General features: G+C 40.5%; 1 protein-coding gene across 2 annotated transcripts in view; it reads left to right on the top strand.

The window, feature by feature from the left end:
- runx2b (RUNX family transcription factor 2b) overlaps nucleotides 1-25,201 on the top strand; it is a 54,178-nt gene extending 28,977 nt beyond the window's left edge. Inside the window, exons 6-8 of one of the 2 annotated variants that reach the window (XM_055187017.2) lie at nucleotides 16,294-16,467; nucleotides 18,730-18,891; nucleotides 24,388-25,201. In XM_055187017.2, coding sequence (XP_055042992.1) covers nucleotides 16,294-16,467; nucleotides 18,730-18,891; nucleotides 24,388-24,875 — 824 coding nt within the window. In that variant the 3' untranslated portion in view covers nucleotides 24,876-25,201. Of the gene's footprint in view, nucleotides 1-16,293; nucleotides 16,468-18,729; nucleotides 18,920-24,387 lie in introns of both variants that reach the window. The other variant, XM_055187018.2, reaches the window with a different exon arrangement.
- The last annotated feature ends 664 nt before the right edge of the window (nucleotides 25,202-25,865 follow it).

The raw sequence follows: 25,865 nt of genomic DNA, 5'->3' as shown, positions 1-25,865 counted from the left end.
AGAGACCCTCCTCAACTCCTACTTCATTGCGGGCCTCAACGTCCCTCCTCCCTTGCCTGAACGAGAGGGGCTGATCCGGCGCCCGTTCCGTGAGGTTGTGGACCAGTTGTGTCGGGAGGAGCTTCCCACCAGGGCATCACCATCTGCCACTCTGCCTACCATTCCAGAGGGCCGCGCCATCTGTGTGGTGACTTTGGAGGACCCGGCTCTCACCACTCCAGCTCTCGAAGGCTCTTCCCAGCCTGCCGACCTCCGGGGGAAGCGCGAGAGGAGGATCTCGTGGGAGTCAGCGTCCGAGGGGTCCTCCACAGATCTTGCCACTCCCACCACGGCGCTCATCCCACCTGCTCCGTTCACCGCACCACGTCCACGCAAGAAGAGGAGGAGGAGAGGGGTTGTGGACCCTCAGCCCCTGCCGTCTGCGCAGCCTCCGCTGCAGCCCCTGCCGTCTGCGCAGCCGGACGCAGCGCCCCCTGTCACTGACTCTGTCTCGTCTCCGCTGCCGGACGCAGCGCCCCCTGTCTCGGACTCTGTCTCGTCTCCGCTGCCGGACGCAGCGCCCCCTGTCTCGGAGTCTGTCTCGTCTCCGCTGCCGGACGCAGCGCCCCCTGTCACTGTCTCGTCTCCGCTGCCGGACGCAGCGCCCCCTGTCTCTGTTCCTGTCTCGTCTCCGCTGCCAGCCATAGCGCCCCCTGTCTCACCGGCTCCTTCTGTTGCTTCCTCCCCTGCCACTGTCTCCATGTCCTCCCTTGACTCTTTCCCCTACCCTGTGTGTCCTGGCTCGTCCTCGTCTGCTCCCTGGTCTGCCCATGTCATGCCCTGGAACCCTGCCTTGCCTCCTTTTGTGCCCCCAGTCATTCCTGCCTCTACCCTGCCTCCGTTTACTCCTCCCGGAACTGTTCCTCCTTGTCTTTCCCCCACCAAACCTGCTGCCTCCAAGATCCCCACCAAGCCTGCCCGGACTCCTCGTCCCAAGCCCTCCACTACCCCTGAACCCAAGACCCCTTGCCCACCCAGCTCCACCCTACCTGGACTTCCTCACATAAACTCTGTTCCCCCTCCCCCCTCCCTTGTTTATTGTTTTTATTGTGTCACCCAAACCCTTTTGTAATTCTTCATTGTTTGCCATTGCTGTTATTTGTCATGTTTTTTTGGGTTCTGTCTAGTTTCCAGTTTGTCATGTCTCGTGTTTAGTGTTCCCCTGGGGAGCGTCTGGTAGCCGCTCCTTAAGGGGGGGGTTCTGTCATGGTTCTGCCATCTTGTCCTTTGTTTTATCTAGTCTTGTGGCAGAACCATGACAGACCCATGTTTTGTGTGAGAGCACTGGCTTTGTTTATTCCTAGCCATGTGCTCTCAGTCTCGTCTCTTGACCCCGCCCCCTTGTTTCCTCATTAATTAGCCCATTATTGTTTGATTCCTGTCACCTGTTGCCCTCATTAGTTCTCCTCTATTTAAGATCCTTGTGTTTGTTGTCCTGTGCTTGTGCATTGTTACCATACCTGTGAGTACTGTGTTCTGCATTCTGCTGTCAAGTCAAGTCTAGTGTTATCTATATCAAGTGTTTAGTCTAGTTTATTGTTAAGTGTCATCCTGTTTAGTGTTTCAGTGTAGATTTGTATCTTGTTCTGTTTAGTGTCCACTCCATCTGTTTTAGCATCTTGTTTATGTTGTTTTGCCCCCTCGTGGGTTTTGTTTTCTGTTTTTTCATTAATAAATATCCTTAGTTAACCCTTTGTTGTCTGCAATTGGGTTCATTCCAACACTCCACATAACAGATAAATGATGGTAAGAACATACAGTGTAGTAGACTACTCTTTCTTGCATCATCAGTGTAGTATTTGTTTTTCTTACTATAGAAGTCAATGTGCTTATAGTTACAATCAGCTGTGTGCTTCCCAGCATTTATCAAAATATTTTCTTTTTGTTCATCAGAAAAAAGAAATTCATACAGGTTTAGAACAACACGAGGATAAGAAAATGATGACAAAATTATAATTTTGGGGTGAACTATCCTTTAAAGGCACACCGCAGAACTTTTTGGCCACTAGGGGGTGTTAGACATGTATTTTTCACGCCTAGCGCCCCTAGAGGCCACAAGCGCCGCAGCACTGTCGCAAAGGAAAAGAACTGGTCAACCTTAAAACTAAACTAAAAACTAAACCCTTAAAACGCTAAACGAACAACATTTTGAGACAACAGGGAGAAACGCAGTCATGTTAAAACTTTCTGATGAGGAACTCGTCGTGGCAGAAGCCATTTCTCAGTCTGAAGGTTGCAGCCTCCGGATGTCGTATTTCTTAGCTGCATACGTCATCAAGACTCTCTTATTTCAGATTATTAACAATTATAAAGTTGACTATTATACTTAGTTAATCGTAAATTGTTGCAGTATGCAACAATTTGCGAATGTAATCCTCAGTGTACCATAATAAACCAGGCTTCATGACGTATGCAGCCTGCATATTTGACCTCCGGAGGCTGCAGCCTTCCAATTGAGAAACGACCAGAAGTATTTCCTTGACTTTTTCGAAACAAATATTGTTGCATCGTCTCTCTCTCCCTCGCCACCAGGATTTTCCGCAATAGCGCTAGTTTTTCCTCTCTTTTGTGTGAAAATTGTCGCTCCAAATCCAATTAAACCGATGTGTTTAGGTCTGCCGCTTTGTAATACGTCACGCGAGTGACAGCGGAATGCAGCAAATGAGCAAGAGAGAAGAGAGAAACGCTCGGATCTGATTGGTGAATGAATAGGGTTTGGTTTTACACTGTGAGCAAGTTTGAGCAAATTTGACTGCTATAGCATCCTGGATTGTAATGTAAATACCAAAGACAGTAAAATAAAGATAAATACGTGAACGCAGCATCTGAATACAGGGAACTATATGCAAGATAATCGCCGTCATTTATAAAGAAGATCGCATTTATGTATGAATTAAGATCGTGAGTTTATATAAAAAGTTGCCTTAAAGGGGAATCGAACCCGGGTCGCCTGTATTATAGGTCCTTGACACTAACACAGTGCCACAGAGTCACATAATAGCAGTTGCTCTCTACACTCCTTAAGTAGCCTCCAGCAACATTCACATAAAAAAAATTGTGTTGAGGAAGTGGAGGAAGTGACGTATGCCGTAAAGCAGTCGAATTTTGTAGTTTTTTTGTGCTCTGGTTACTAACCGAAACCCTAAGTTTTAAAGTACGAGTAAAAGCGATACAGACCCCGTCAGGCTATGGTAGACATGTCATTCAACCTATTTAAAGTCGATGTACTATCACAAGGGTCTGGAAAATGTATTATGAAGGTTGAAAACTACACGGTGTCGCTTTAAACCCATTGTTGAGTCAACTACCAACATTTTCTAGGTTGGGCTTGTCCCTTTTTGACCCAAATAACCCGGATTTTTTTACTGTACAGTAGCCTATATACTGTACTGCCCAGTATTGAGTATATACAATAATAAACCTTTCAGAATACAGCTCATATTTTTCCAAATAGTAGATCATGTAGAAAGTATGCATACTGAGTACACAGCATACTTATTTTTGCTTTCAAATGGTAATATGCCATTCCATACATATCTTAAATCTGTCAGTCAAGTACCTGCGATTTGAACACATGCAGATCTGAATGCGATCGCTGATGTTGATTGTTATAACTGATCACATGTGCGCACTTATTAATCGCACTTTCTTACTCTGTATTGAGAACGTCTCAGTTACCAATCTGCCTCATTAAACCTCAAGTTGGTGTAAATGATCAGATCATTAAGTAAAAGTCCGACAATGCCGACAGTGTTCGCTTCTCTGATAAATCGTCTTTTCTGTCCGTTCAGCTATATTTGTTAAGAATGGTCGAAATAAGTGGAACATGCTTTCGTACATAACATTATTATTATTTCAGTGCAAATAGCCCGCTCTCATTATGCTCTGTACGGGTGGCTCTAATGTTCAATTAGGCTGTGTTTTTCCTCGTCCGCCACACAGACCTCATTTTGAGGCTAATATCCAGCGCAGGAAGTGTATTAATGTGTTTGTGTATTTAATAGATCTTGATGGGTGCCATATGAATTCTGCTGGAGGACGAACCTCAGAGCTCGCGAGACAATGAGACTGTTGAGTATTTCGCTATGACAGACCTCCCTTCTTGATTGGCTCACACTCGTGGTCGTTCAGTTAGCCAGAAACGCTCAGCAAGTCTGCACACCTGTTTTTTATTGTAAGTCTATCACAGCACTGCAGGCCTGTCGTCGTAATACCTGAATAAAATTATGCAGATTTTGTTGTAGTACGTTTTTGCTATCCCTCCAACCAGCAACCATTCGTTGAATTATTGTACCACCACAGAAAGCGTTATGAGTATTGTAATGATGGTTGTTAATACTGTAATAACTCAAATACAAAACTAACTGTCTATGAAAAGCATCGGCATGCTTATTTGCCAAAACAACTTGTAGTGCATTGAAAGTATGGATTTTGCCCTAATACAGGTATGATATTTATTGAGATGTTACCAATGTTTTTTTAAAATGCTTATAAATAGCTACACTAACAAAACAAAAAAACTAATGCATGCATAGGCCTACACCTATGAAATGCTACACCTAAAAATGCTGGGTCAAAAAAAACACAGTTGGGTTAAATCAAGCCAGAAAATGTTTCAAACAACCCAGCATAGGTTAAATTACAACCGAACGGGTTGGGCTCGTCCCTTTTTGACCCAGTGTTTGGTTAAAAATAACCCAGCAATTTTGTGTAAGTTTAAAACTTCTACAAGCTGTTGTTGGTTTATTCTTTTATTATTTAATATTGTGTTTATCTTATATAATATTATATTTTAATGCTTTGTAAAAGTTCTGCGTATGTATCTTGATACAGCAACAAAATTGAGAAAAGTGATTTACACTCCAAAAAATGGTGGGTTATTTTCAACCCAGCATTGGGTCAAAATTGGGTCGTTGAATTAAATTAACCCATAAAATTGTATATTTGACCCAATATTGGGTTAAAACAACCCAGCAATTTGGATTGAAACAACCTATTACAACCCAACACATTGGGTTAATCCCTCTTTAACCCAAAGCTGGGTTAAAAATAACACAGCATTTTTGTGTAAGTTTGAAACTTTTACAAACTGTTATTGGTTTAATCATTTATTCTTTAACATTGTATTTATCTTATATTATATTGTATTTTAATGCTTTGTTAAAGTTCTGCGTATGTACACAGCAACAAAATTTAGAAATGTGATTTACACTCCAAAAAATGCTGGGTTATTTTCAACCTAACAGGTTGGGCCCGTCCCTTTTTGACCCAGCATTGGGTTGAAAATAACCCAGCAATTTTGTGTAAGTTTAAAACTTTTACAAGCTGTTATTGGTTTAATCATTTATTATTTAATATTGTGTTTATCTTATATAATATTGTATTTTAATGCTTTGTTAAAGTTCTGCGTATGTATCTTCATACAGCAACAAAATTGAGAAAAGTGATTTACACTCCCAAAAATGCTGGGTCATTTCCAACCCAATGTTAGGTAAAAAATGTTGGGGTAAATTAACCCAGAAAATGTTACAAACAACCCAGCATAGGTTATATTACAACCAAACTGGTATGGCTAATCCCTTTTGGGGTTAAAAACAGAGCCGGCGCCATACCATAACTAACAGGGGGGCACTCGGCTTCCAACGGGGGGCACGCAATAGCAACAATAACTTGCAAAAACAAGACATTAAAACAACAAATACAGCAAGCACACACTCATACAACTAGTACAGACTGTCAGCTCATTTCCCGTATAAAGTGCAAAAGACCACAAACTATGCGCAAAACTATTGAACTTCGACCGTGGCATGAGCGCAAGCCGAGCTCCGCTGCGCTCGCGCTTGTCTCGACGCAACAACAAACTGCCCTTGCACGGCGCAAGCCATTGAAATGAATGGGTTTCATAGCACAGCGCACACCACGTCGTAGCTTTAAAAAAGCCGCTTTACCATAATCACGTCGTAATGCTGTTAACGGTCTATAGCCACAAATCACATTTAAGCTTACGTAATTTAAAACAACGCTAACTTACCTTTAAAATAGCTGAAGACGGCGTGTAAGAACATTAAACTTCCTTAAAACAGTGTCCTGTAGATTTGTAAATTCCACCTCGACCTCTAATCTCTGAGTTTGAGCCAGTCTGTGTTTGCATGAAGATGAAGCAGGCAGTGCTGGTTCGTTCTAAATGTTCTAATATCCATATTTTACACGATCCATAAAATGCCGCGAAAAAACACGTTGCTAGTATCAAGTCACAAATATGCTAAAGACGTAAGACGGGTGAGACTCGGCAATACATCCAATCAGAAAAACTGGTCTATTTTAATTAAAGAAAACATATATCAACTATATTTTCCTCATTTGATTACATTACAAGTCATGAAACATTCAATGTTTAATTTATTTGAATTATTCTTGATATATATTAAAGTAATAAAAAACTTTGTAGGGGGGGCACAACAACCTGTTCGGGGGGGCACTGCCCGCGAATGCCCCCCCTTGACGCCGGCCCTGGTTAAAAATAAACCAACAATTTTGTGTAAATTCTGCGTATGGATCTTGATACAGCAACAAAATTGAGAAAAGTGATTTACACTCCAAAAAATGCTGGTGCAAAACCCAGTCGCTGTGTTAAATTAACCCAGAAAATGTTTATATTTGACCTAATATTGGGTTAAAACAACCCATCTTCGGTTAAATTACAACGCATTGGGTTGGTCACTTTTTGACCCAACGCTGGGTTAAAAATAAGCCAGCATTTTTTTAGGGTGTAGAAAAAAAATGAAAATAGAAAGTGCTTACAGAAATTGAATCCAATGAAATGCCGACTGCATTTAATTGCTTATTTTTGAAGACTATAAATTTAAGAAAATGATGAATTGTAAGTGAAGGAATGAATGTGAAATTTGTTTGAAATTTGAACCTAAGTGTTGCAAGTATGAAATGCCGTTGATATTGTCATATGCCTCTCCAGCTTCCACTATACTAATATGAGTCGACTTCTTAAAAATACCAAGTGCTGTGCTATTGCATCCATCAAGCATGTCTGTGTGTATATATGAGCACACACTAACTCTAATAGCGCTCATTAAACATCATTTGATCTAATAGTCGGGTGGGGTTGGTTAAACTAACATAGCTGCACTATGGGGCCCTGTGTAATTATGGATTCTGTGTTAGACTGTCAACCTTTGTAACACTTTTAGGAAGTGCTGTATGCATCTTTGTCTCTTTAGCTCAATCACAGCAGTCGAACGGCATGCTCGAAGAGACCACAAATAAATTGTCTTTTTGAGCAGATTTGCTCGAAGCTAAAATTTCAAATCCGACGCATAAGTCTTATTGTTTTGACAATTTCACACACGATCGAGTTGAAAGGGGGATAATAATTTAGACTCGGCAATAACAACGGCTGATATTACAGTGAAAAACGGCTTCGCGTGGCATTTCTTTCAAAGCAGACCACACAAGACCGATAGACGTTATTTAACCCTGTGATAAAAAAAGTATTAAAAAGTCGGTTGCGAAAAGGCGTCACTTTGGGCCGAGTTAAGTTTACAATGGGAACTGCTCACATAAAACCAACCCAAACAAGAACGGAGTCTAGAAAAACAGAGCCGCGAGTCTCCGTCCAGTCGGAGCGCGGGGGGAAAGCGCCGGGCCCTCGGGTGAAGGTGCCAGCCGCCCGTGTGTCTGTTTGTGTCTGGTTTGGATAGTTGCTTCGTACATCAGTCCTGCATCATTAGAAACTGAGAAATACTGATGGGGTTGTGTTCCGACTCTCGCTGCTTTCATATCCGCGTGGAGGTGATGAAGACGTGTGCCTGCGGTTTGAAAAGGGCCGAGGGCTTTTGGTGTGTGTGTGTGTGTGTGTGTGTGTGTGTGTGTACCCCATCCTCGCTTGGCTTGTTTCCTAAATGCTGAAATGTACAGACCACACAGACACCTGGCAGCGCTCCACCACAGCCTGGCTTTTTTCTTCTCACTTTCTTTTTCGATCTCTCTCTCTTTAACTTTTCCAGTTTATTTCATCTTTCCTTTTTCCTTTGACTTTCTCAAAAAGCCTGTTGATGACGGGCAGTGATAAATTTCCATAAATTCCGCCCTGATCCCGTTAGTACACATGCATCGTCCACCCATCGGTTCATTGCATGCAATTTCATACAAAAACATTATATAAAACATTACCTATCGGTTAGGCAGAATGTTAATGGTTACGTTTTGAACCGATCAGTTGACCGTGATGTAAATGAGATGAACAAGCGTTCCAGTACTGAAATCCTTCCTTTGGATCACAGGGAAGAAGTAAACCTGGCCAAATCTTTAAACTGATGACACTGTAATGCCTTTCAGAGTCGTTTTTGGTCTGCTGTACATTCAAATTAAAAACTAACATTTAGGGGTGATTCTCACAAAATCCATATTTAGAAGGTGTCCAGCATCAGAATTAAAAAAAAATTTTGCACACATAAGATTAAGGTCTGAACTTACTATAACCATTATTTTTAAAGGATTTAAAAAATGTGTCCTATAGAATTATTAACATTTTTTAAATTATCATTATCAAAAATTATCATTACCGCAACATGATATTACATTAAATATATGCATTTACAAACTTATGTTTCGGTAATGAGAAAAATAGAAAAATAAGAACTGCTTACCTGGTAGCCATCTTTAGTGTCACAGTCAAAAATTTTTTTTTTTTGAAATGTTAGTTCCTTGAGGGCTTAAACAATGATTGATTGTTGCGGAGGATGAGAAAATTGGTCTTGGGCACATTTATATTCCTTATTATTGTCTCTTTACCAATGATCACCAAATAGCACATGTTTCTTTACTGTAAATGTTTATAGTATAACATGCACTGAAGCTTTTTATTTTTTAGATTTTTTATTATAAATATTTCCATGTCAAAGAACCCAAATCCAGTCATGGACACGTTGCGGTAATGACAATTTTCCTCTTAAATGTGAAAAAAACAACAAAATTGTTTTTTAATGATGTCATTTGAAATCATGTGCAAAATAGTACATGAAGAGATGTTTGTAACTGTATGCTGCTTATTTTGATAGCACTTACTTTTTTATCAAAATGTTTCATGACACCTCATAAGTCTAATTTTGCGAGAATCACTCTTAGACGTTTTGTATATTTGCAAACACATGGTATATTTGTAGCTTAGCTGCGGCTTCATTGCTATATAAAAATAGACAAATTTAACCCAGATATAATTAGATGTGGTCAGGGGCGCCTGCACCGCAGGTTACAGGAGTCCCATACATCGGTGGATGCCTATGAATGTATGCGAATCTGCGCTTAACATGTTTATTATTTGTTTTTTGTCATATAATAATACAAATGTGATGGTTTCCAGATGAGCTCCGATTTAAACAGACACCTCGGCGACGCGTGTGTGCTTACTGGGCACCAATTCCCAGCATTTCATTAACTACATTGTGCATGTGTTCTGGTCTGATACTAGGTGGTTCACTTTAAAAAAAAGGTCCTGTATACTAAAATACACGGCACCCATAGACGAAAAGTCACACACTATATAAGTGCTCTAAATTGATCCATTACCGCGTTCGTTCATCTGCTGTCGGAAGCACACAGCTGCTTTCCTAATTCCTCCGATTTGCTATCGGATCGTCTGCGTTTGTTTAGACTCGCTTGTCCAAACAGTCCCTCGCGCCGATCTACGAACTGTCCAAGAAAGCTCAGATCATATATTTCACACTCGTTTTCGTTTTTTCATTGTTCCTGGATCAGTTAATCTGGATAAACAGACTCCCCAGTCATCCCAGAACTCCTGAAAACAGGAATTACTTCATTATGCCGTGATCTCTGCTCTGTGATTCTCAACCTGAGATAAGATCTGTGTCAGCAGAGGACTGGATCACATCCCAAAGGGCCATTTAAACATCTGGAATGAATGTGTTAGCGCTTCCGCTCCGTGATTGGACAGGGAAGTGCTAGCTATCAAAAATCTCACTCCTTTGGCTGGGGGATGATGGGAATTTTTGGGACTTTCCCTCCAGCGGTGATATCATCTGGTTTCCTGGCCCTTATAAATACGTTTCCTCAAACAAATGATGGCCCTCTGCTAATGTCTTCACTGCAGATCACTGGGATCATGCTAATATGCTAAGATTTTTTCTTTGGTCAATAAATTTCCTTTTTTCCAGGGGTTTTATTTATAATATATAGGATAGTATTTGGGAATGTCACAAGACAGGCTCAAAGTACTTTAGCTAGGCAAAATGTGAAATGTTTCCGCATTTATAGGTCGGTGGCTGCTAAATGAATGAATGTTAATGTGAGCTACGACCACAGCTTGACGTGCCAAAATGTGTGACAACTGCTAAGGGTAGGAAGGAGCTTGTATGCTAATATCTGGGTCAAAAATACAAACATTTTAGGATTCCTTGTGTTTAGTGTACACTGACAGAAGAAATGCTCCCTAGCTATCACTATGGCTGTACCCTTTCAAATAGTACACCTAAAGAGGTCATATTATGGCGCTTTTCCATTGTATAGTACCCCGCTTTTCCATTGCATAGCATGGAGCTTTCCACTACAGTAGGTGCAGTACGTAGTACCCGATACTTTTTTTAGTACCACCTCGGTAAGGGACCCAAGCTGATACCAAAATGTGATGCGAACACTGTAGATTACTGATTGGTCTGAGAGAATCGTCACTATCAGCGTCATCGCTATAATGTAAAAGATTAGCTTTACCTTCATGCTAGCTTGCGCTGCCTTGAGTAAACATGTTGTCATCTGTGCTTTGCTGTAAGTTCCCAAACTCTCTTTTAGCGATGAAAACATCCACAGGTTGAGAATCAAAAACAGAAACGTTTTTCCAGACTTGCAGTTTGTGCCGGCACATTTGCGATGTGCACGTCCGCATATATGCTTACATGCAACTTAAATGAGGCTCAGCGGAGCGCTGTCGACTGACGCCACGGGTGTTTGTACAGAAACTGTCATGTAAGACAGAGGAAGTGATAAACGCGATGTGCAAACATCTATTTGTGGTGGTCAATTTTAATTTTGGTATGGACTGAGAAATAAATAAATGTATGGGAATGTACAACGACGCTCTCACTTGTATGATGTCACAGCAGTAGGCAGCGCAAAAATAACGACACACCTATAATCCCTCCCACTGCGAAGTGTTACTAAACTTGATGGAAAAGCTAACCAAGCCAAAGTGAGCTGACCCAACCTGACCCAAATCATACCGTGGGGTACTATGCACTGGAAAAGCGCCATTAGTACCACAGAGGTACATATTGGTACCAAATTGTGCATATTAGTACCTCAAAGGTAATGCATATCTCTACCCAAATTGGACATACTTTATTGGGACCTTTTTAAAGGGTACTGGCCCGGTGACAGTTTGGGACCATTTTTTGACCATTTTTTCTGACAGTGTATTAAAACCAACCTGATCTCACAAATTTCCGTGGTAAAGTCAGAATTTTTTGCTAATTTTTCCGTGACATTCTCACGGATCTCCGAATTTTTCCATGGCCCTACCACGGACTTTCTTTTCTGTGGCATTCTCACAGATTGGTTACTCAACTGTTTTGTCCTATTTTCTTACCATTCTCGCTTCGATTTAGGGTTAGATTTAGATAAAATGACATCCTTACCCAAACCCAACTCTAACCCCAGGCGACAATTGTTTAGTTTAGAAAATATAAAAGAATAAATCAGATTTTTTTTATAAACCAATACTTAAAGTGACATACTAATGCAAACACCAAATCTAACCCTAAACCAAAGCGACAATGGATTGAAAATAGGAAAAAGCAGTTGAGTAACCAATCCGTGAGAATGCCACGGAAAAGAAAGTTCGTGGTAGGGCCACGAAAAAATTCAGAGATCTGTGAGAATGCCACGGAAAAATTTGCAAAAAATTCTGTGACTATCCCTCATGTTGCTTAAAACTGAAATATTCAAAACTGATATTGTGGCGTTTTACTTATTTGTTTTTAAAGTCGCCATGAAACGTAAGTATCGATTGCCTTATTTTCTATGTGGTGACGAGTGAAACCTGCTTCTGAAATGAAATAAGGCAGGGTTGGATTTGAATTTGTCCATCGAGATTTGATTGGATCATTTGAAGTTAGGTCGTGTTGCTAATTGCAAATGGTAGCGAACTTCTCGGACCCCACCCACCTGCCATAACACATGACATTGAGGAAGGAAGGAGATTTGCGATTATGAGGCACATGATTTTTTTTAAAACAATGAAGCTCACAGATAAGTCATTTGTAAAAAATACCACAATATTTCAAAATAAATTACAGTTCTTCATTTTATTTGCATGGCAACTTTAAAGTGTATTAGACTTGTTAGAAAATATTAAAAGTAGCCATAAAAATGTATACTGTATTGTGAAGTATTTTAATATATCAAAATATTAAACATATTCTAGTACAGAAACATCAAATATTGTGAGAGAGGAAGTGAATTTTATTATTATTATTGTTTATTCTATTTTATTTTGGGGTCTTTATTTGAATAAAATGATAGGACTTTCAGCAACAGCTGTCTTGAGACAACTTTGGGTTTTTATGCTGTGCTCGACAGTATAACATTTTTGATGTAAGTGAGACTTGTTACTGGGTTTGCATTTTATCCCCACCTCTGGGATTGAACTTAAAACCTTTGTGTTAGCAGGCCAGATTTTTGAGCACTTGGCTAGCCTCAGCTCACCCATGAGATGCTTCTCGGGAGAAGAGTGTAACCAGATGCATTATCCAAATTGAGATGACTACAGTACATACAATATTTCAAAATCCGAAAAAAAGCCACTGAACATTCTGTAATTCCCATTGTAATGTCTGACTCTGCGATTTTGAGTGTCTCGGGCTCAACACCTTCAGTAGAAAAAACATTAAGAATCACTTCACACAAATCTGCCTTTAAAGGGATTTAGCAGACTGGGAACTCTTTGCCATCAGGATGGAAGCACACCGAACTCTTTAAATGTAATGGAGACTGGCGTCCACTGTCTCTCCTAACACACAACATCATTTTTATATGAATCTCTAGGACATAAATCCACACAAAGCACATCTTTGTCCGTTTTACTTCCCCACCACAATTTATGTTAGTATCACTGTCTGGCAGTTTGTCATGAAAAATTACTACTGCACTTCTCAATAGGTTGAGATATGTTAGCGTCTACATACGTCATGTTGCCTGCTGTCTTTATTTACACGTTCAACAAAAGAATTCAGTGTACATTTTGATTTCATTCCTGTATAGCTACAGTAAATAATATTTATGTACAGCAGAGAAAAAATCGTTACCTGTGAAATGATGACTGAAAGAGGAGTCGGCTGTTGTGATTTATTATGGCAATTCGTACGTATTTTACAAAGTGGCGAATTTGTAATTCATATGACCACATTTGTAAAAAAAATTATGATTTGCCTTGACCCCTATGATGTTGGGGTTAGGGGTGAGGTATTGTTTTTTTATGATAATCGTACATTTTTGCACAATTACCTTGGTACAAATTCATACGAATTAGCCAACGCGTAAAATATGCACAAATTCTCGTAAGATCAGGCTGGTTTAAACTACAAATCAAAGTTCATTCTTGCCATTTTTTATCTTTTGAAGGATTACTATTTTGCCTATTAAGTGGTGCATGTTTTTAACGTAAGTCAACATATGCCGTTAATTTAACTCTTAATTAACATTAACTCCACAGCTCACCCCTTTTTTCCACAGCTTTTTTCTACATACACCACGGGTACGCTTACATGGAAGTCACATAATTATAGTCACATAATTTTTTATTCTTTTTCACGTTTTTAAATGACCGTATCACGCATTTCTGTTTACGTGTCATTGTCACGTATTGGTTACTCAACTGTTTTGTCCTATTTTCTTACCATTGTCTCTTTGGTTTAGGGTTAGATTTGGTGTTTGCGTTAGGATGTCACTTTAAGTATTGGTTTATACTATTTTTCCTGATTTATTTTTTTACATTTTCTGATTTTTAAATGAATAGTCTACTCATTTTCAATATTAAAATATGTTATTACCTTAACTAAGAATTGTTGATACATCCCTCTATCATCTGTGTGCGTGCACGTAAGCGCTGGAGCGCGCTGCGACGCTTCGATAGCATTTAGCTTAGCCCCATTCATTCAATGGTACCATTTAGAGATAAAGTTAGAAGTGACCGAACACATCAACGTTTTTCCTATTTAAGACGAGTAGTTATACGAGCAAGTTTGGTGGTACAAAATAAAATGTAGCGCTTTTCTAAGCGGATTTAGGGGAGGAACTGTATTTTATGGCGTGGTGGCACTTATGGGAGTAATTCGACTTGGCGCAGTAACACCCTCCCTCTCCCATTATGAGAGTGAGAAGGGGAGCGGACTTTTCAGGCGAGTCGAAGTACTCCCAAAAGTGCTATTACGCCATAAAATATAGTTCCTCTTTTAAATCCGCTTAGAAAAGTGCTACGTTTTATTTTGTACCACCAAACTTGCTCGTATAACTACTCGTCTTAAATAGGAAAAACGTTGATGTGTTTGGTCACTTCTAACTTTATCTCTAAATGGTACCATTGAATGAATGGGGCTAAGCTAAATGCTATCGAAGCGTCGCAGCGCGCTCCAGCGCTTACGTGCACGCACACAGATGATAGAGGGATGTATCAACAATTCTTAGTTAAAGTAATAACGTATTTTAATATTGAAAATGAGTAGACTATTCCTTTAAACCATTGTCGCCTGGCGTTAGGGTTAGAGTTGGGTTTGGGTAAGGATGTCATTTTATGTAAATCTGACCCTAAAACGAAGCGACAATGGTAAGAAAATATGAAAAAACAGTTAAGTAACCAATACGTGATATTGACACGTAAATATAAAAACGTGGAAAAACGTGATAGTGTCACGAAAAAGGATTATACATTTACGTGACTTGCGTGATTTATAGGTACGCAATTTCGTGATACTGGGTTGCTACAGAGCATATTATGTTACTACGTTGTCTCAGATGATGACATGTTTGTCCTGTGTCAGCTACCGTAGCTTCTTTATGCGCTTTGAAAGGGAGGGGTGAGCTGTGGACTGAGCCGTTGGTTGCAATTCACAATCTCAAAGCTAGATGCATCAAAAAATCTATACAGTGAACCTTTATGGCGATTTCTGGTTTCACTCGCAAAGGAAATAAATAGCGACATTTCTGTTTAGCTTTGCAGACAGACTTAATGCAGGAAAATATTTCACATTTATTTTGTACAGGAAAGTGGTATATTCAAAAAATAGCACGTCTAAAGTTGTATTCTAGCATTACTAATGTACTTTAAAAATGTCATCATGAAGCATCTCCCTTTCTTTGTTCTTCTAGTGCAGTCCGGTTACTCCAGATCTAAAGGTAGCTCGTTCTTTCGCTGCCAACTGGAGAGCAGCCAAATTCAGCAGCAGCGGTAGTTTTTTCTCTCTCGTGTTTAATATTTACTTTACTGCGTTTTCAGAAAAACTGGTACAGGCTGACACAGGGCCATTTTAATGTGGAAAAAGGGACCAATTGTGTATTAGGTTTATCCCTCTTCTAATTTGCCGAGAATAGACTTCAGGCTATAGACTCTTGTAATGGCTTTCCAGAAAGACGCTAGTCAGTGTCAGGATGCATCCTACAGACGGGAAGTGTATGCGGTCTTGTATTATATGAGTTTAGTTTGGTCTGGGTTGAGCATTTAGTGCGTGTGCCAACGTTGTTTTTTGCCAAGCATGGCACTTAATTGATCAAGTAAATGCTCAAGCGATGGGACAGATTAATAGATGATATTTGTGGGATATGGAAGACGTAATGTGTGTAGCTTTTTCGATGGAAATGAATTTGGATGTGGTTTTATTCCACAAAGCGGAGTCACGGTGGATTGTGGCTTAAAAGGCCGAAATGCCTTGGGGTAAAAGAAAGCTCTTATGAAAGGGGAAATGGAACACCTGTTTTAAACCTGTGCCATGCGTATACATCATAGATCTGGGCTGGTGTGGCCTAGTGGTTAATGTTCCCATGAAATAGCATTTACAAACCATTTCACTACTATGTCCCTGCATATTTCTGTCGTGAAAATGGCTCTTACAGCAAAATGAGAAGTTGATTCTGAGGTGGTTTCAGAGGCAGAGCCTTGATAGTTTTAACCATTAAATCTGTATCTGGATTTCTGAACATCATCTAGGTCTTTAGCTCACTGTGTTATCTTTATTGCAGGACACAGACCAAAACTGGATGACTCGCCGAAAGCCGGACTGTTCTCTGACCGGCTGAGTGAACTGGAACGGATACGACAGAGCACGATGCGGGTTACTGTGCCAACGCAAACGGCACGGCCATCGCTTAGCAGTCCGAATTCCTTCACACCCCAGGGACAGACGCAGATAACAGGTACAAGATCAACAGCACTGCATCTAATGACAATTACAAAACCTGTTTTTATGTCAGATCATAAATATCGTAACATGCTATAAAGTATATTTTATAAAAAAAATTCGAATTGAGAGTCATATATCTTAGCAGAAAGTAAATTTACTTTACACATGGGAATGTTAGTAAGTGACGTAATTACGCGACATGAACGTCAATAAAAAGCTGCAAAAACTGCAAAAGGTTTTTCCATTTTCACGCAGTTTTTGAAAGTTCCCGCAATGTTGACAAGTTCCCGCAATTTCATTGCATAAAATTGCATAAATATCCTGCATATTCCATCGCATTTTTTAAGCAAATGTGCCGCAAGATCAAGAATATAAAAATCTGTGTTTTTCTATAAGGACTGTTTTATAGTTACTTTGCATGTAATTTTTATAACCCTACATTATTTGAAACAACCTAACATATTTGTACCGGTTCCTGTAGCTTAATTTGTAGTGTTGCATTAGCAGCGCTAAGGTCAGGAGTTTCGATTTCAAGGGAATACACATACTGAAAAAATTTATAGGTTGAATGCACTTAAGCCTCTGCCATATGCATGAATGTAGATGTAAAAAGACAAAACTATTTAAAGCTTTCAAACTTTTGCCTCTCTATCGCCATCTCTGTTTGAAAAATACAATTGCAGGTTACATTACGTACATATTTTTACTATATGTGCATGTAAGTCAAATTACATCAAACGACAAAAAACATTAACAGCGAAATTGTAAATCATTATACAAGATTTTCGTTAAAACGTTACCTTGATCTCTTTTTTTGTGCTTGATCAATAACTTTTGTAACTAAAACGTTTGTGTGCTGCATTAACAGTTTCCCGCCATTGACGAGTAAACCCGTCAATTAAGAGAAAACACTTCCCTGCCAATGACGAGTTTTTCCGGCAATCTATGTTTCCGCCGTTATCCACCAGATGGCGCTCTTACCCAACTTATTAAACCCCAAAGCCACCTCTTAGGTCAAATAGTTCAAACTACGTGTATGTTTTGATCATCGCTCTGAATCAGATGTCTATCAAAAGTCCTTCACAAAAACGCAATTAACTCAGCTTTTTGCTCAAAATTTGAGAAGTGATAAAAAGAGAACCAATGAAGGTAGAATGAAAGTGTCTGTTCTTCGATTTGATATATTGTATCAAACAAAAATAAAGTTTTTTAGCCAGTCCTTTCAGAAAAACACAGAGTACGTTTTCTTTAAAAATGCGATGGAATATGCGGGATATTTATGCAATTTTATGCGATGAAATTGCGGAAACTTGCAAAAACTGTGTGAACTTGCAAAAACTGTTTGCAGCTTTTGCAGCTTTTCAATGATGTTCACGTCACATAATCATGTCACTTCATAGCGTTTCCATGGCAACAGCTGCGCTTGTGTGAAGTAAATGCAACATTTTTTAACTTTCTGCTAAGATATATGTGACTTTTTGCTACGAAAATTCAGGGAATATGAAATGATGCAAGCCCCGCATTTTTGCGCACGAAAATCTGTAATTTATGCGTCGAAAGTGCGGCGTATTTGAAAAAAATGCGGCCCCAGCATAAATATGCGGACTTTGGCTGATTATACATTGAATCATGCGATCGCATAATCACGTTTTTCTGGAGGGACAGTTTAGCAATGAAATTGGTGCTCTTTAAAAAAAATCCTAATTTGAAACTTTAATTCGCTCTATAATGCAAATTAAAATTACACCATCATTTTCATACTTTGGAATCATTAGCATGCATAAACCACATGAAACAAATGATGATTTGCATAACAAAAAACGCTAACCTGCAGCCTCAGAACTGTCAGGTTATCATTTACAGCGATCATGTATACACATCCAACCAAGCATTTCAGTTTATCCAGTGTGCGTAACTCTGAAAGTGTCTGTTGGTCTAAGCTCAAAGTGGTTTATCCACTCTGAAATCGCACACCGCGACATGATGGACACATGGAAGCCGAGTTCAGACAGCCCGAGGCTGTGCTTTCTGTCACGGTGAGAGCGCAAGATATCACCTGTCCTTAATTAGTGATCTGAGAGCGTATGTCCCGAGTTACCATGCTGTGTGTAAGACCTAAATCTGAGAAGCTGATGTGCTGTGTACCTCTCGGGCAATTATTTTCCAGCATGACAGGTTTAATGATGAGTCATAAATGATGTCAGCATTCATTTGGGTTTTCCCAAACCACACTTTGTACATAACTGTAATGCAAATGTATTTATCTTGGTCTTAGATCCACGTCAGGCTCAGTCTTCTCCACCATGGTCATACGACCAGACCTATTCGTCGTACCTTAGTCCAATGGCCTCTCCGTCCGTGCACTCCACCACCCCGCTCTCGTCCAGCCGAGCCACGGGTCTGCCCTCCATCAGCGATGTGCCCAGACGTCTCCCAGGTAACCTTCAGCCTCAGACCTCCAGCAGGTGCGCCCCATACCCCTCCCCTAAAACACTGCACTGGGCGGGGGGAAGGGTTGGGCACGTGTTTTATTGTGATTTAGGGTATGGGTTTGTGGTTTTAATTAAATGCTTCTCATTTCGTAATATGTTTTGGAATACTAACAGCCTGATTTGCTTCATTATTGCTGCATTCACATATTTTGTATTTTTAAACTACAGAATTTTTCACTTTCCATCCTTGTTTGTTATCTTTTACATGCAATATTGTACTTTTATCAGGGCATTGACACGAGCATTAACCAGAAACACACGACTTGAAGAAAAACACATAGGGCTATTTTTTTAAATGATCGCTTTTCTGTAATGGCCTGTCAATCATGTTAAAAACAACATAGGCTTAAACAGTCATGTCATAATTCATTAGAAACACAATCTCACATCAGTTTTTATTAGCTTATAGTGCTGTAGATACGTAAACGGAGACGCTTTTAAAATTGGACTAGGCCGAGAGTGTATTTTTAAAACTCTGGGAAGAAAAAAAAAACGTTTTCTTCTCGTTCCACGGCTTTGATCCTGTGTAGGATATCGTTAATAACAGACCAAGACATAATAACAGGCCAGTGGCGGGCAAATAAAATGGCTTTATAGCACAGAAATGTTTTGAGAGAACCTTCGGGAAACTAAAGGCCACTCGGTGCCCGAGCGGCACGCACCCCTTAAACTAATTTGTCCTCGTGTGCCCTGCACACACACACACACACACACACACACACACACACACACACACAGAAACATACCCTGTAAAGAATAAATGTAGGCAGACGAGTTTCCAAACACCTGTTTGAAACGATGCCAGGTAAGCATTTTCTCTCCCTCATCTACCGGCATTCGACACCCTTTTCATTTCTGAGAACCTCTGTAGATTTAAAGTGATTAAATAAGAATCTCTCTCACCTTGGAGATGGTTGGCAGCTTTTGGACACCTGCCACACGCCCCGTCATGTTTAATTAATTTGGGGATATCATCCTTTCATTCCACGCTGGCACGCTTTGTGCTTTTGTTAATAATAGGTTTGATGTGAGATAAGGACACGCTTCTTTGATGTGTTTTGCTGTGGGTGCTTAACCGTAAAGAGTAACAGTGAAAATATGCATTGTTGATATGGAGCGCAGATACAAACGATACAGATACTCGAGAGTATTCGCCTTGGGCCAGAAACTCCGTGCAAAAACACAAACGCGCACTTGCAGAGACAAATAAAGCCGTTTGTGTCATCATTCTCTCACTCTCGTGTTGTTACAAACCTGTTAACATTTCTTTGGAAGATATTTTGAGGAATGTTTGTAACCAAACCGTTCATAGGCCCCATTCACTTCCATAGTGTTGGGTTTAGGGTTAGTTTTAGGGGTAGAATTAGGAGGAAAACAGCGGTTCTGGCTAGATGGGATACAGCTAGGGCATAAATCTCAGAGATTTTGGGGTTAGGTTTGGGGGTAGGATTAGGGTGACCATATAGTACGTGCCATTCCTCCCACACGCGTCCTGGCCAGGATCTCGGTGCGTCTTCCGAAAGTCGTATTTGTCGACCGCATACATCATAGAGGATTATTGTCATTATCACAGAAAAGCAACCGTTACCTTTTAAGGTAAGAAGGAAACTACGATTGTATGTCTTATGTTTTTAACTGAATGGGGTATGCGGTCAACAAATACGACTTCCGGAAGATGCACCGAAATCCTGGCCAGGATGCGTCCGGGAAGAATGGCACGTATGGTCACCCTAGGTAGGATCAGGATGAAAACAGCGGTTCTGGCTAGATGTGATACAGCTAGGGCATAAATCTCGAGAGATTTTGGGGTTAGGATCAGGATGAAAACAGCGGTTCTGGCTAGATGGGATACAGCTAGGGCATAAATCTCGAGAGATTTTGGGGTTAGGTTTGGGGGTAGGATCAGGATGAAAACAGCAGTTCTGGCTAGATGGGATACAGCTAGGGCATAAATCTCGAGAGATGTTGGGTTAAGGGTTAGGTTTTGGGGTAGTCTTAGGATGAAAACAGTGGTTCTGGCTAGATGGGATACAGCTAGGGCATAAACCTCTAGAGATGTTAGTTAGGTTTGCAGGTAGGTTCTGGCTAGATGGGATACAGCTACGGTCTAAATCCAGTAAAATTTTGGGTTTAGGGTTAGGGTTGGGGGAAGATTTAGGATGAAAACAGCGGTTTTGGCTAGATGGGATACAGCTAGGGCATAAATCTCAAGAGATGTTGGGGTAAGGTTTGGGGGTAGGCTCAGGATGAAAACAGCGGTTCTGGCTAGATGGGATACAGCTTCGGACTAAGTCCACTAAAATGTTGGGTTTAGGGTTAGGTTTGGGGGTAGTCTTAGGATATAAAACAGTGTTTCTGGCTAGATGGGATACAGCAAGGGCATAAATCTTGAGAGATGTTGGGGGTTTGAGGGTAGGTTCAGGATATAAACAGTGTTCCTAGCTAGATGGGATACAGCTATGGCATAAATCTCGAGAGATGTTGGGGTTAGGTTTGAGTGGTAGGATCAGGATGAAAACAGCGATTCTGGCTTGATGGGATACAGCTTCAGCCTAAATCCATTAAAATGTTGCGTTTAGGGTTAGGGTTGGGGGAAGAATTAGGATGAAAACAGCGGTTCTGGCTAGATGGGATACAGCTAGGGCATAAATCTCAAGAGATGTTGGGGTGAGGTTTGGGGGTAGGATCAGGATGAAAACAGCGGTTCTGGCTAGATGGGATACAGCTTCGGCCTAAGTCCATTAAAATGTTGGGTTTAGGGTTAGGTTTGGGGGTAGTCTTAGGATATAAAACAGTGTTTCTGGCTAGATGGGATACAGCTAGGGCATAAATCTTGAGAGATGTTGGGAGTTTGAGGGTAGGTTCAGGATATAAACAGTGTTTCTAGCTAGATGGGATACAGCTATGGCATAAATCTCAAGAGATGTTGGGGTTAGGTTTGAGTGGTAGGATCAGGATGAAAACAGCGATTCTGGCTTGATGGGATACAGCTTCAGCCTAAATCCATTAAAATGTTGGATTTAGGGTTAGATTTGGGGGTTGTCTTAGGATGAAAACAGTGTTTCTGGCTAGATGGGATACAGCTAGGGCATAAATCTTGAGAGATGTTGGGGGTTTGAGGGTAGGTTCAGTATATAACCAGTGTTTCTAGCTAGATGGGATACAGCTATGGCATAAATCTCGAGAGATGTTGGGGTTAGGTTTGAGTGGTAGGATCAGGATGAAAACAGCGATTCTGGCTTGATGGGATACAGCTTCAGCCTAAATCCATTAAAATGTTGGATTTAGGGTAAGATTTGGGGGTAGTCTTAGGATGAAAACAGCGGTTTTGGCTAGATGGGATACAGCTTCGGCCTAAGTCAATTAAAATGTTGGGTTTAGGGCATAAATCTCGAGAGATGTTGGGGTTAGGTCTGAGGGTAGAATTAGGATGAAAACAGCAGTTTTGGCTAGATGGGATACAGCTATGGCATAAATCTCGAGAGATGTTGGGTTTAGGGTTAGGTTTGGGGTTAGAATTAGGATGAAAACAGCGGTTCTGGCTAGATGGGATACAGCTAAGGCCTAAATCCAGTAAAAAGTTGGGTTTAGGGTTAGGTCTGGGGGTAGGATCAGGATGGAAACAACAGTTCTGGCTAGAAGGGATACAGCTACGCCATAAAGCTCAAGAGAATGTTATGTTTAGGGTTAGGTTTGGGGGTATGATCAAGATGAAAACAGCGGTTCTGGCTAGATGGGATACAGCCAGGGCATAAATCTCGAGAGATCTTGGGGTTAGGATCAGGATAAAAACAGTGTTTCTGGCTAGATGGGATACAGCTATATATGGGTGAGTGGGGCACAAACCAATGCGGGATTAATTGTAACACAGCTACTTTATATATTTCTACAGGGCCGAGCAATCTGTGCTTTTGGTCTTTTTCTCTTACTGTCAGAAGATGAATTTGTGAAAAGTTTTGATGTGGGATAATGGGAAATAACTGACAATTATGTGTTTTTTTTGTCTTAATTTTGCAGCCCTTTCAAAAAAGTATTTATATGCATTAATGCATAATACAAGAATGGTTAGATACAGATTGCAAGTTTAAAAAAACTTACTTATTTAAAGTGTTGTCTAGCATAACTGTTGCAAAAACAAACAGATTATAATATTACATTTAGATCTCTGACCAGATGTTTTTCTATTCAGGTATCTGCTATAAACATGTCAACATTAACCAACCTGCTCAGCAAGATTTTCTTTGACGTAATAGTAGCTCACCTGAAAATTCATTCGAAAGCACTTCATTCTTGGGATGCATAATGAATTGTGGTCTGACACATAAAATAGCTAACATGCATAGCTACTGTATAAGCATTTGTGTTTAAACTTTTGCATGCCTGCCAATATAAATAAAAGTAGTTTTAAAAAGTCAATTTTGTTAAAAAAAGAGATTAAAATGTATGTTCTGTGTTGTACGATCTCACCATACCTCACGTAAATAACCTATAATTGTTTGATTCCCGTAAAACGAATAATTCTGCCAAATACTACCAATACAATTTTTTTACGTACACAGCATCTGTTCTCTGTTCAAAGTCGTCTCATGTCTGGCTTTGTGGTGTCTAGCACCAGTAAATGTTTTAGTGCAGCGCAGCATAACCCTCATTTGTGCAGTATGTAAAGAAAAAAAACCATTCAGGGCCTTTTATTCGGCATGCACACTCTGTGTAGCCCGGGGCGAGAAAGCCATTATTGTCAGCGGCTCAAACCAAAGTTTTTGAATATAAAAGAAACAGCCGAGACGGGGGCTCATGCGACAACCCGTGCCTCCGCAAATCGTTCGCATTTAAACGTGCCACCCAGGCGCAAACACGATGACAGAAAAGACGTGCTGTGATTTATGAGGGTTATGTTTGTTCCTTCGAACTTTGGCTTTGGGTACATTAGACCATTAGTGGTTTCTGATTTTTGGAGGCAAATAAAGGATATGTTAAGGACAGAAGGGCAGATGGACAGTTTAGCAGGAGCACACATCAGTGCAGACGGGTCTGTCTGTCTGTCTCTACTGGGCTGCTTTGCGCCCCTCAAAATGTTTCCAAATGTGTGACCGATTATGCATCCTAACTGCGTTTTACGTGCTGCAGGCAGGCAAATACAGACACACACACATGCACTTTTGTATTTACAGAAACAATTTAAGCATGCAAGCATACACATGCATGTAAAAAAGCCCTAGAGACACAGATGAAGTGAGACGTATAACCGCATACATGAATACACATACACATGCACTTGTTTGTGATGAAAGACAAACCGCAGCAAAGTTAAAGTACTATTCTTCTTTGCATGTCTGTCATTTTATGTTAACGTCATTTACATTTTATAATGTAAATAAAACCCCTACTAGAATCGACCCATGTCTGTACTGCTCACTAACGCTAAACGTTTGTCTCGACAGGTACGACGGATTTGAGTCCTTTTCCTGGCCAATTTGAACGTCAGTTTCCCGGTTTTTCCTCACTCACAGAAAGCCGATTTTCCAGTCCGAGGATGCACTACCCGGCCACATTCACGTACACACCGACCCCCGTCACCAGCGGAATGTCGCTCGGCAGCGCCCACTACCACACCTATCTGCCCCCACCGTACCCCGGCTCCAACCAGAGCCAAACTGGACCCTTCCAGAGCAGCAGCACACCCTATCTCTACTACGGTGCCTCATCCGGCTCCTACCAATTCTCCATGGTCCCGGGGGGAGATCGCTCGCCGAGCCGGATGATGCCGCCGTGTACGAGCGCCTCCACGGGAACGAGCCTCGTCAACCCAAATCTCCCCGTCCAGGCTGACGGAAGTGGGGGGGTTGAAGGAGACGGTAGTCATAGTAACTCCCCCACTTTGCTTAATCCTGCTGGTAGAATGGACGAAGTTGTTTGGCGGCCATATTGACGGGACAGCGACAAGCCTTTATTAAACAAGCGGCATGGTTTTAAAGCACAACGTTACTAGGATTTCCATCCTGTCTTGCTGAGCGACTTTCTCTGCCTATGTTTTCGTATCATTTTTTTTAAGAGTATTTATAAACCCGTTTAATGGGGAGTATTTTTACATTGAACTGTTTTGGCTGTATAACGTTACTCTGGACTTTCTGACCTCTGGGAATTACTGTTATTGACGGGGTTATTTGGAATTGAAAAAACAGAGACAGTTTAAGTATTGCATTAGCATCGTTGTATTATTTATATGGCACGTCTTTAATTAAAGCTGCAATCTGTAATTTTTACGGGTTAAAAATCAACAAGAATCGGTACATTAACAGTCAGTCTCTCTTTACCTTGCAAGGGTTCAAAACGTTAAGCTTATAATAATACAAAAAGTCGTATTGTGTGGGAAACGTCAACTTGTAACGTCAAAAGTATCCTGCAGTTTTATGTTTCGAACAGAGATGGCGACAAAGAGGAAAACGTTACAGATTTCAGCTTTAACAAATCATTCAAAGCACTGAACAGCAAGCGATTTTAATTCATCTGCATAAGACATTAAGTGAAAGCAGACAGTGATCAAAATCGATTTTTTTTGTGCTTCCTTTAAGTTAAGCTTTTAAGTTATGTGTTTGATAAAAGGTATAATGTAACTTATAAAGCCATAGATGAATTAATGTATTTGAACATAGAGGGGATATTTTTGTAAAGTGTCTATGTTCAAGTTTATGCAAGTAATTGAGGGTAATTCAACTTTCTGTGCCTTACCGATTTTAGCATATTTGCATATAGGCTCTCTGTGTCTGTGTACAATAGAGGTCTTTTCGGGTCCAAAGAAATGTACCCAACCCGAAATGACCCAAATTACGTTTTACCCATAAATAATGCATACTTTTTTTTTTTTTTAAGAAAAACCCAACCCGAGAACATTAGACCCAAGTCCGACCCAAACCAGTGG

Source organism: Misgurnus anguillicaudatus, chromosome 18, assembly GCF_027580225.2.
Source record: "Misgurnus anguillicaudatus chromosome 18, ASM2758022v2, whole genome shotgun sequence".
Taxonomy (NCBI): Eukaryota; Metazoa; Chordata; class Actinopteri; order Cypriniformes; family Cobitidae; genus Misgurnus; species Misgurnus anguillicaudatus.
This window is presented reverse-complemented; position numbering and strand designations above follow the sequence as displayed.